The sequence below is a fragment of the Engraulis encrasicolus genome, chromosome 2, assembly GCF_034702125.1.
Source record: "Engraulis encrasicolus isolate BLACKSEA-1 chromosome 2, IST_EnEncr_1.0, whole genome shotgun sequence".
NCBI classification, from domain to species: Eukaryota; Metazoa; Chordata; class Actinopteri; order Clupeiformes; family Engraulidae; genus Engraulis; species Engraulis encrasicolus.
Genome location: NC_085858.1, coordinates 23,988,223 through 24,000,722, shown reverse-complemented (window position 1 = coordinate 24,000,722; position 12,500 = coordinate 23,988,223). Strand labels below are relative to the sequence as shown.

Below are 12,500 nucleotides of genomic sequence, written 5' to 3'. Positions count from 1 at the left end.
GGGAGAGGTACTACCCTTAGGAGAGCACCAATGGATCCCTGGAGGGCAAAGCTACAATTCGGCTGAGGACCCAGGAAAGAAGCTACACCAGCCAGACCCTTCCAAAGACACTCTCTGCCACCCATACACACACACAAGTGGAGCCCAGCGAGACACACTCTCATGTGTCGCTGCACTCAGGGCAGAGGGCAGGTAAGAAAAAAGAAACCCCGATTTTGTCACGTTTTGCACATGTGGTTTGAACATGATTAAATATCTGTTTTTTTCTGCCTGGTATGCTCCACCACTTCCCATCTCTTTCCATCTGTCTCTCTTCACACCTTTTTCCCCTCTGGTACTGGCTGTGGCTCACACTCTTCTCTTTCTTACCTCTCTCTTCATTTCTTTTTCCACTGTCGCTCTCTTGCGCTCCCGTCTCTCTCTCTCTCTCTCTCTCTCTCTCTCTCTCTCTCTCTCTCTCTCTCTCTCTCTCTCCCGCTCTCTTTCTTTCACACACGCACACACACACACACACACACACACACACACACACACACACACACACACACACACACACACACACACACACACACACACACACACACACCCACACACACACACACTCTCTCTCGCTCTCGCTCTTGCTCCACACCAAAATAGCTGCCTTCATGTGTAATTACTTGATCTTGAGGCGTACGGAACAGAAGCGCACAGAAGGGTGCAAGTGGTCGCGGGGTCTCGCTGAGCTGTTCACCAGCTCTGTCTGCCTGTCTGCCTGCCTGCCTGCCTGCCTGCCTTGTTTGTCTTTCTGTCTGCCTGCCTGCCTTATATGTCTTTCTGCCTGTCTGTCTTTCTGCCTGTCTGTCTGTCTGCCTTGTTTGTCTCTCTGTCTATCTGCCTGTCTGCCTGCCTGCCTTGTCTTTCTGCCGGCCTGCCTGTATGTCTGTCTGCTTGCCTTGTCTATCGTTCTGTCTGTCTGTCTGTCTGTCTGTCTGTCTGTCTGACTGACTCGACTGTCTTTCTGTCTGCCTGTCTGCCTGCCTGCCTTGTTTGTCTTTCTGCCAGCCTGCCTGTATGTCTGTCTGCTTGCCTTGTCTATCGTTCTGTCTGTCTGTCTGTCTGTCTGTCTGTCTGTCTGTCTGTCTGACTGACTCGGCTGTCTTTCTGCCTATCTGTCTGTCTGCCTGCCTTGTCTGTCTTTCTGTCTGCCTGCCTGTATGTCTGTCTGCTTGCCTTGTTTATTGTGCTGCCTGTCTGGCTTTCTGCCTGTCTGTCTGACTGGCTCATCTGTCTGTCTGCCTGCCTTGTCTGTCTTTCTGTCTGATGTCTGTACACCTGTCTGCTTGCTTGCCTTGTCTCTTTTTCTATTGGCCTGTCTGTATGTCTCTCTGCTTGCCTTGTCTGTCTTTCTGCCAGTCTGTCTGTCTGTCTGTCTGCCTGTCTGCCTGCTTGTGTGCCTTGTCTGTTTTTCCGTCTGCCTGTTTGTATGTCTCTCTGCTTGCCTTGTCTTTCTGCCTGTCTGTCTGACTGACTGGCTCCTCTGTCTTTCTGCCTGTCTGTCTGCCTGCCATGTCCATTTGCCTGTCTGTCTGTCTGCCTGCCTACCTACCTGCCTCATCTGTCTTTCTGCCTGTCTACCTGCCTCATCTGTCTGTCTGTCTGTCTGACTGGCTCGTCTGTCTTTCTGTCTGTCTTTCTGCCTGCCATGTCCATTTGTCTGCCTCTCTGTGTGTTTGTTTGTCTGCCTGTCTGTCTGTCTTTCTGACTCTAGCAGGAAGCCTTGTGTTGAAGTGTGTGTGTGTGTGTGTGTGTGTGTGTGTGTGTGTGTGTGTGTGTGTGTGTGTGTGTGTGTGTGTCATGGTCCCCTCATGTGGGCAGGGGGCACCCGCTGCTCCTATCTTATTAGCAGTGACACACACTGAGTTTAAAAAAATGCCACCATATTTATTTATATATTTACTTCGTTTTTTTGCGTTTTATTTACTCAACATGGCTCTGTGTGTGTGTGTGTGTGTGTGCGCGCGAGCGCGCGCGCGCGCGCGTGTGTGTGTGTGTGTGTGTGTGCGCGCGTGCGCATGTGCGTGTGCGTGTGTTTCTGTGTGTACACATGTGTTAGCACATGTGCACGTGACCTAAACCATTACAGACAGGTCAGCCTTATGACACCTTCTTCTTTGTGCGTGTAATGCTTGGTTGCCAGAGGTCCCCCTATTCTGTTAGAGCACTGTCTCTGTTATATATATATATATATAAATATCTTGGAGCAAAGTGACTGGCATCCTAGCAACTAACATGAGTGCAGTCCGACCCACACAGCCGTGGCGCAAATCGGCTCTTCAAAATGGCACCGCAACCCCTCCAACCAACCAAACGCACATGGCATCACAAACAGAGCGAAGCGAAGCTTTGAGTCACGCCTGCTCACTGTGGACAAGCGATGAGAGAGTTATGATCAGAAAGAGTAGAAGATATACCAGTAGATAATGTTATCAAATGTGTGCTATTATGTGGCATTTTCCCTATCTGGAGACAAATTTATTTCACAGGATTACTTCAAAACAGTTGTTGATTGGGGGGGAAGAAATGTGACGTTTGTCATCATGCCTTTTGTGGATTTTTTTTTGTTACAGAAACTGACATTTGTAACGGAATGTCAGTTCAATATGAGGAAAGAGAGGAAAGGGAGATTTTGTGATTCACAATGCTTTACATTTCCAGGAATATTTGTTTGATCTTGATTCTACATTTATAGACTATAATTCTATAATTCTATTGTAATTATACAATTTCTGCCTGCCAATTTCATGTTTCTGTGGTACATGATCACAGCTTAATACTGCATGTCCCAAGATGGTTTGTATTTGACTATATGAGAAATAAGAAATATTATTTGATAATAGGGAGCCACCATCTATACCTGTTCAATTTCAAGAATGGCAACGTAAATTATTGAAGACTGAAAAACAAACTGTCCCTTCAGTTTCATCATTGAAAACAGACCAACCCCATTTTTAAACAGGCGGCTTAGATGTTTAATAAATTATGGAGGTGATGAGAAGTTGCTCGTATTTGCAGCCAGTTGTAATTATTGCAACCTTGGGATGCAATAGGATTTGGCTCCAGAAGAAAGGAAATGAAGCGCTTGACCTTGCTGCCACATTGAGGTCTTCGTATCATCTTGTCCACAGCCACTGACAACCTTGAGAAAATCATCACCCCACACCAACCCCATAAATACATAGCCTGCAGTACATCAGGGACCTGACCTGTTTGCCCCCCCTGTTGATGACGGGCCTGATCATAGCCATGGAAACATTATGTAATACTGGTGGAGTGGAGAAAGTGAAGAGGTCTTCTCCACTGTGAGTCTAACAGGGCTCATTTCCCCCCATCATGCCACTCAATCAGTTGAGTTCCATGTTATTGATATATGGTGGAAAGATAGTTCAATATACTGATAGGAAGGAAGGGCACTGGAGCCCCTGCCCGACTGGCCTCTGCCTATTAAATCTTAAATATCTCAGCCTCCAAAGCATATTCAAACAAGAAATAGATTACATTAAAAATCTAGAACCTTCATTTTGCACTAGTATAATGTTCCTTCGGCTCTATTATGCACACATTTTGAATAAAACAGCCCAAATCTCAAGAACTTAAATGCAGCGTATATGTCGCTCCAGGACACAATGGGTTAATAGGGTTATCAGCGTAATCATACACTGGACAATGTTTTGGGCTATTACTAATTATTAGCGATATTACTTATTATTACATACATTGTGCTTTTCTCCTAAAAGTGCTTCAACAAGAAACGAGAAATGAAGGTGAGGTTAAGCTATGTGTCTAACTCACTGTACCGTAAGGCAGGGGGGGGGGGGGGGGGCTTTACCAGCTCAGCCCCATGACAGGGCCCAGCATGTAGCCGCTGGCCAAGACACAAACCCCCTGGCAGGGCTATTACTGTCAGACAGATGATCCCTATGTAAGCCTTCAACAGGTATGTTGGACACAGATAAATGAACATTTCTTTGAACCTGTAACGATTTATTTTTCATCATACATGTTTGAGACACTAACGTTTGACACCTGGATGTTGGTTTTGCGTCAAACATTTCAGTGAAGGAAGCGCTGCAGTTACAAAGATCTGGTATTTAATACTTGTTGAGTGTTTGATGCGAAACCAACATCCAACATTCAGATGTCAAATACATGTATTAGTGTCTCAAACATGAGATCACACACGTGCAATAATCTCCCTCTGAGTAGATAATCTTCTAAGGTGTTCGTACTAAGGCCTGTGTCCCGGGAGAAAAGCTGAGTCATGCAGACTCCATCTCCCACCTGCTTAACAGTACCCAGCCCAGCTCCAGAGGCGATACTAGGGTAAGCTGGGGCCCCAATTGAAAATTCAAAACAATGAACATTCACAACAATTCGCCACTACATTGGTTTAAAGTCTTAGCTGTTATTCACCATCTTTAGGCTTGGGGGCCCCAAGCGGCTGCCTGCCTAGCCTGGTGACAGGATACGCCTCTGCCCAGCCCAGCCCAGGTGGAGAGGATCCCAGCCTCACTAAAGAGGATGGAGGTTTTAAAAGTGTGTCTGAGAGAGACTAAGCCGCTTCCCCAGTTGGAGCTCTGACAGAGTTGTTATGCCATGTGAGGCCTTTAATCTGTGTGCGTGCGTGCGTGCGTGCGTGCGTGCGTGCGTGCGTGCGGCGTGCGTGCGTGCGTGCGTGCGCGTGCATGTGCGTGTGTGGTGTGTGGTGTGTGTGCGTGGGTGTGAGTGTGAGTATATGAGTGTGAGTGTGAGTGTGAGTGTGTGTGCGTGTCTGTCTGTGTGCAGGTGTTTCTGTGAGCATATGTGTGTGGTCTCCTGAATAATTGTGTGTGAGTGCATGCGGTATACCAACGTGTATGTGTGACTCTGAAATGTCCTATCAACAGCATGTCGTCATGTGAATCATCACTTCTGTCTCCGGATTTGCACGACCTGTCTAGCCCTAGTGAGTGTAGCCACTCGCCGCTGTTGTCATGGCGATAGCAGAGTGACAGGGAGGCGGCAGAGCTCTGGTTCAGAGGTAAATGTAAAAGAAAAAAAAATCCGGCCACACTCTCCTTCCAACACTGCAACACTGACTAACCGGTGGCCTGCTGGTGGTCTTGGGAAGCCAACAAGGGGGACAAAGGGGTCAGTTGCCCCGGGCCCATGGTGAAAGGGGCCCCAGAATTGAGCCTTCATTACATTATATGTATTGGGCCGGGGGTTTAGTTGATTATGTCCCGTGCCCTGGCCAAAGCTGTACTGAATGAGTACTAAATTCAATGCATGTGAAGCAGGTGAAAGTTGCATCTGGTGGCATATATACAGGCAAGCCAACAGTGGGGGCAAAGGGGTCACTTGTCTCTGGCCTAGGGAGAGAGGGGGCCTAGTATTGGGTATGTATAAAGAGGAGGGGCCCTTTCGGATGGCATTGTCCTGGGCCCGGCCTGTGGCCAATCAATGGCCCTGCACAGACATAGTACATACACGTCACTGTTTTCTGTCCAAAACCAATTGTAAGCGTACATGCTTGCGTCACTTCAAAACTAATGGTGTTTGTTGTTGGGTCAGCTTGTCAGGTCAGCATCGGGTACAATCAGCCCTTACCTATCAATAAAAGTTTTATTAATGAAATGACAAGACAAGAAAACGCTTTTATGTTTAACACTAATAATAGTGTGTCCTCGGAAATCATATTTGGTTCTGACAAAAGCAGATATAGCATGTGTACACACACACACACACACACACACACACACACACACACACACACACACACACACACACACACACACACACACACACACACACACACACACACACACACACAGACACACGCACACGCACACACACACCTCCAAAAATAAAAATGGACATGCAGAGTGCAGTTACATGCGAGGAATATTCCGATTTTAAACGGAATGGTGTCTGTATTCGGTTTGCGCAAGAGTCATGTACAGTGACCTCCTTATTCATTCTGAATGTGGCCATGTTCCAGAAATATCCTGGTTGCAGTTTCAAGCAGGTAAACGAAATATTCTAGGACTCGTTTTACAGCTAATACTGACAATATTCAGTTTGAAATCAGAATACTCTGTGCATGTCACTGCGCTCACTGATTGTACCTTTGTACCATGTGCCTTATCCAATCCTAGACAGATACAAGTTGGCCCGGAACCTGAAATCTGATGTTTATCGCAACTGGCAGCATACAGCGGAAGAAATCATAGTTATATGATTACAGTTGATGAGTTTGTGTGTGCGTGGGAGTGTGCATGTGTGTGTGCCAGTGTGTGTGTGTGTGTGTGTGTGTGTGTGTTGGTTTGGAGTGTGTGTCTACGCTAGTGTGTCTGTCAGTGTCAGGTTTTGGACGGTCGGCTCTATAACGCAATAGCATAATGACATTAATTTTTCGCTGACGGCATTTCCTGACACCTCCAATACTTCCTGCCCGGTCGTGGGGTCAGCCAAAGTGCTCGTGCCAGTGCACCCTGTCTGTCTGTCTTGGCATCAGCAAGGTAGCGGGCAGGCAGGCAGGCACCTCCGGCAGGCACCTCCAGTCACTCACAGCAGCACCTCAGGCCAGAGTCCAGGGTTGCCAGATTTGACTGATTATTTCTGGTCCATTAAATACTCAAAAAACATCTGAAGGCACCAAATCCCGCCCAATTTGAACCAAAATCTATTGATTTCTATGGCCATAAATGTGTAAAACCTACCCCATACCATTTTTGAATCTGCATATGGTCATCCTAAACAGCCCAATTGGATGGGAAACCACCCAATCTGGCAACCGTGTCAGAGTCTAGTGCTACTGCTCTTGCTACTGTAGGGTCCAAGGCAACAGGTGAAGCTGGACAACACAAAGCCCAGACACTTTGGGTGCATCTCAATATCTGTCCTACAGCGCTTCCTCTGGCCTGGCGTGATGTCATTGATGACGTCTCAATATCATACGTTTATATTCAATAGGGAAAAAAATCGGATGCAAAAAAGAACAGGTGTTAAGTTACTCTCATTTGAAATAAGGATATTGAAAGGGGGGTGGGGGGTAAGGGGGGTGTCACTGATCTCAGCTGCTTGACAGCAGGGGCGACACTAAGGCACCAGGCCAGAGGATATGACTGGAGGAGGCCCCATATTGTATATTGGGATGGCCTCTTATTCAGGGCTGTAACCAGACATTTTCAAATAACGGGGTCAAATACGCCGTGCTGTACTGCATACTGTACATTTAGATCGTTCGAACACTTTAGTCAAACTTTTAAGTTTGTTTTCATTGAACACTGCATTGAGGATAAATAGGGGTGGTGTATACAGACTGAATTTATCATTGTTGATCATATATCGATTTTCACCATAGATACATTTTACATTAAAAAAAAATACAGAGGACATGACCTCCGTGTCCTCAATGGTAGTTACGGTCATGGCCCCATTCTGTATTTTGGGATGGCCTCTATGCCCACAAATATCTGTTGAGTCACTGCTCCCTCCATGGCACCGAAGATTGGAGGAAAAAAAATCCAACGAATGGCAGTCTAAAAAGGTCACTTCCTTGACTTCCATTGATTGCTTTTCGATATTTGTCATGATTTAGGCACTCAATTGTACCTCATTTATGTCTCCTATTGTCTCCTCTTACCTGATTCATGGCACTGCCTTGACATAATCATAGTTTTATTCACATTTTCTCTCCCTCTCCTTCTCTGTCTCATACAATACAACCACCTTTCCACCTTGTACTGCAGAAGACCAAAGTGCCTGTGGGTGACTGTCTGGCTCCCAGACAGTTCACACAAAGACGTTGCGAAATATACACCACCACCACCACCCCCCAAAAATGGCACACACCCACATGCTACCAAAACCCTCTTCCAGATCGGTTTCCATGGGAACGTCTATAGCTCTCCATTTATAGCCCACCATCCTGTCTTCTGCAACCGATTATTTTTTAATTCCTCAGACGTGTGAACTCTCTGAAAAGATTCACTGTGACTTTGTGTGTGTACATTCATGTGTGTGTGCATGTGAGCGCGTGATAGAGAGACCTGTCTTTGAGTGTGTGTGTGTGTGAGAGAGAGAGAGAGGGAGAGAGAGAAATAGAAAGAGAGAGGGGAAAAAACAGGAAGACTAAAAAAGATAGTGGGAAGGAGTCAAATGAGTGAGAGAAAGATAAAAAAGAGGAGTACTACAAGCTACAGACTGGTGATCTGTTTTACTCATTATCACAAGTGAGACTCTCGTGTTATTCACACTTTCAGATTTAGCAACACCTGATGCGGCAGTGTGTCTGCACATCTGTGGGTATATCTTCTTCTGTGTGTGTCTGTGTGTGTGTGTGTGTGTGAGTGTCTACAGTGTGTGTGTGTGTGAGAGAGGCTGAGTTAGTGTGGGTGTGTGCATGTCAGTAAGTGTGAGTATGTTACACCAGAGCCCTATGCTGTCCTCCTGATGTTTTCCGCCTTCATACGCACATGTCTTTGTGTGTGTGTGTGTCTGTGTGTGTGTGTGTGTGTGTGTGTGTGTGTGTGTGTGTGTGTGTGTGTGTGTGTGTGTGTGTGCGTGTGTGCGTGTGGTGTGTGTACTTGGAACATCTCTAAAATTAGAACGCCTGATCACAGGAGTCAGGCATGGGGGGGCCTGCACACGCAAGGCAGGAACCCCACAAACATCTCTGATTACAGCTGCCCTTTGGAGCCCTTCATGACAGTCCCAAACTCCCCAAACATCGATAATGTTTATCGTCCTTTCATTTCTGTCACCTTAATATCCACTTTCACAAAGGCTCAAGGGGGCTTAGCTGCACACTTTGATTCGTCTCACTGTGCTGTAGGTACAAGAGGATTATATTTGTAGTTTGTGTTGTTTGTCCAGTTTGTTTCAGTGGTTTTGGATAACTGACTGTTATTATTATTTATCTGTTTATCTATTTTATGAATGGATCAGTGAGTTCATTTACGTTTTTTGTGTCTTCTCATTCCTAGGTCCAGTATTCTCGGCTCTGACTGGCTCCTACAATCCACCCCGCTCCACTCTGCCTTCTCATTGGTCCAGGCCTGAGAGGCTTGTGGGCCGCCTGTGAGTCCCGCCGCCCGGCGTCAGGCATGAGCGCGAGCCGCCCGCAGCAGCGCTACAGCATTGTGTCGTCGGACGGCGAGCACCAGCACCACAACCATCGGGCCATCGCATCCTCGGCCACCGCCATCACCGCGGCGACCGCCTCCTCATCCTCCGCCGTCAAGATGCCCGCCCTCGGCAACGGCTTCGGCAACGGCAAGATCCAGACGCGGCGCAACCGGCGGAGCCGCTTCGTCAACAAGACGGGCCAGTGCAACGTGCGCTTCTCGCACGTGGAGGAGCAGTCGCAGCGCTACCTGGCAGACATCTTCACCACCTGCGTGGACGTGCGCTGGCGCTGGATGTTCCTCATCTTCTCGCTGGTCTTCGTGGTGTCCTGGCTGGCGTTCGGCCTGGCCTTCTGGGTCATCGCGCTACTCCACGGGGACCTGGACGACGTCCTGGCGGCGGGCGGTGGCGGAGGAGGAGGAGGAGTTGGAGGTGATGGCGGTGATGGCGGCGATGGCGGCAGCGACAATAACAGCGAGGCGGAGAGCGTGCCCAGCCTCACGCCGTGTGTCATGCAGGTGAACAGCTTCGTGGCGGCCTTCCTATTCTCCATCGAGACGCAGACCACCATCGGTTACGGCTTCCGCTGCGTGACGGAGGAGTGCCCGCTGGCCGTCTTCCTGGTGGTGCTGCAGAGCATCGTGGGCTGCATCATCGACTCCTTCATGATCGGCGCCATCATGGCCAAGATGGCGCGGCCCAAGAAGCGCGCCGAGACCCTGCTCTTCTCGCACAACGCCATCATCGCCATGCGCGACGGCAAGCTCTGCCTGATGTTCCGCGTGGGCAACCTGCGCAAGAGCCACATCGTGGAGGCGCACGTGCGCGCCCAGATGGTCAAGCCGCGCTTCACCGAGGAAGGCGAGTACATCCCCCTGGAGCAGATCGACATCAACGTGGGCTACGACACCGGCTGGGACCGCATCTTCCTGGTCACGCCCGTCACCATCCTGCACGAGATCAACGAGGAGAGCCCGCTCTTCGGCATCAGCAAGCAGGACCTGGACACGGCCGACTTCGAGATCGTGGTGATCCTGGAGGGCATCGTGGAGGCCACATCCATGACGGCGCAGGCCCGCAGCTCCTACCTGGCCAGCGAGATCCTGTGGGGCCACCGCTTCGAGCCCGTGGTGTTCGAGGAGAAGAGCGCCTACAAGGTGGACTACACGCACTTCCACAAGACCTACGAGGTGCCCAGCACGCCGCGCTGCAGCGCCAAGGACATCGAGGAGAACAAGATGGCGTCCGGCAGCGCCAACTCGTTCTGTTACGAGAACGAGCTGGCCTTCCTGAGCCGCGACGAGGAGGAGGAGGAGGACGAGCGTGCCAGGGCGGAGCAGGGAGCCGAGCTGGAGACGCTATCGGCCAACTTGAATCTGGACCACTCCTTCCACAGGGAGTCTGAGATCTGAACAAGTTATTTTCCTCTCTGTTTCTTCTTTCTCTCTGGTCTGGTCTGGTATGGTTCACCGGCTGAACTTGCTGATGTCAGACGGTCTCGTGTATGCAAAAGAGTGTTGGTGTTACAGTTTTGGTTCTTCAAGAGTGTTATGGAGAACAAGGCGAGAGCCATAAGCCAATATAACTACTGTATAAAAATACACCCACTGCAAATCTACTTTATTAGTCCCATGTGGACCTGTGTAGGACAAAAAACAACACAAAACAAGAAAGTAGGTTGAACAGCTGACTGGACTGAGCTGAAATGGAACTAGGACTGGACTGTTTCGTCCTCGCCACCCGTGAAGAAAACTTGAATTTTTCCCCCCTCCCTGTTAGGTTTGTTGCTGTAGTGTGCGAGCTCAGAGCTTTAAATAATGCAATAAGAGACAAAGACGCCATTTTGTGTCAATAATATCTGTACTTTTCCCAAGAGCTTGATGCCATGCACATATGAAATGGAGTACTGTAGATGTCCTTGATCCATAAGTGTTTACTTATCCAGTCTAGGCTTGCCCTTATAATGGCGGCAGAAGCCATTTTGTAGGCGATCACCTGTCTCCTAGTTAGTTTTCACAGAATGCTATTTAGCTCCTCCCTCCCCTATGCCAAGAGAACGTCTGGCGATACCAAAATAAGCAAAGAATCTATGATTGATGATGACGAAGTCCGAGGCCTCGTGTTCTGATCTAATTTTTCGTGGCCAAAATAACTTTGATTGCATTCACATACACACTCAAAACTCACACTCACACAATTCAATAAGCCACAGTAGGGCAACGCAAAGCAATGTGTGTCTCTCGTCAATGGAGTCCGTCGGAGTTTGGAGCCTGCTGGTGGAATGCTTTTTAAAGAGTTCCCTGATTCGGCAGGTTTCCCATTCTATCCTCTCTCCTGCGTTTCTGGGGGACGGCCAGCGCCCCAGCCGGGCCAATTTTTCAGCGAGACGTGGCTTTCCCCCGAGGCTATGGGAACCACTTAGTGTCCGGAAACATTACGCTCACAAGTGGTCTCTCTGTGGCCCTTTCCCAGCGCTGGTTTTTACTGTACTTGTTGGGCCACCTTTTCTGTCGATCCGATCTGCATCGGGTCTTACTTAGCTAGTCGTATGCTGCTAGTCAGGGAATAGTCACGGGAAACAGGAACAAAGACTTTTTATTTGAAATTGAAATATACGTTAGTAAAAAATGATGCACTGATTGGGAATGGACTTCCTGAGAGGGAGCCAATGAGAGGGAAGCAATGGTCACTTTAAAGAAGAATGCCGGCCAGTTTCAACATGCAGTTGTATTGCTCACACTGCCCTTGACCTGTCAGTAACCGAACAGAGGCACCATTTTTGTTCAGCACTTTTCCGAGACTCTGGTCAGCTAATGGGGACAAGGCTTTGTTTACAGAATGCTTGAAATGTCTTAACATATCCCAAATATCATTCCAAAAGTTGTGCAACATCTGCAGACCCCTTACAACTTTTGGGTTGATATTTGGAGCAGGGTTTGATGTTTCGGACAACATGTAAACAAACTCAAGTGCCCTTTAACTGGCCAGAATCTCAGAAATGGCTAAACAAAAACAAAAATGGTTTATCTTTGGGAACCACCAAGTCAATGATAGTGTGAGCAATACAACACCATGTTGAAATTGGCCGGAATTTCTCTTTGAGAAATAAGTTTGTCTTGAAAAAAGTTAGAAGGTATTTTTTTGTCCAGAGGGAGTCTGTCTAGACTGTTTGTTTCTGTGTCAGCGAAAGAGTGGAGAAGGTATTTATAATCTTCAATTAGAGCATTAAGGAACATGCTGAGGAACATGACGTATCTTAAATGGTACACCTTGGTGTAATATTCTTTCATATTTAAGCAAATGTAAATAGATTTTAGCACACGTTATTATAATGACTGTAGGCTGTTAGT

The 12,500-nt window shown here is 48.0% G+C and overlaps 1 protein-coding gene across 1 annotated transcript in view; it reads left to right on the top strand.

Annotated features, from left to right (window-relative positions):
- The window catches only part of kcnj12b (potassium inwardly rectifying channel subfamily J member 12b), a 15,640-nt gene that overhangs the window by 398 nt on the left and 2,742 nt on the right, over positions 1-12,500 (top strand). Inside the window, exons 1-2 of the mRNA XM_063184290.1 lie at positions 1-192; positions 9,009-12,500. The exon at positions 1-192 is cut by the window's left edge and continues 398 nt beyond it; the exon at positions 9,009-12,500 is cut by the window's right edge and continues 2,742 nt beyond it. Of these exons, the coding sequence (XP_063040360.1) occupies positions 9,129-10,562 (1,434 nt within the window). The 5' untranslated portion in view covers positions 1-192; positions 9,009-9,128 and the 3' untranslated portion in view covers positions 10,563-12,500. The remainder of the gene's footprint in view (positions 193-9,008) is intronic.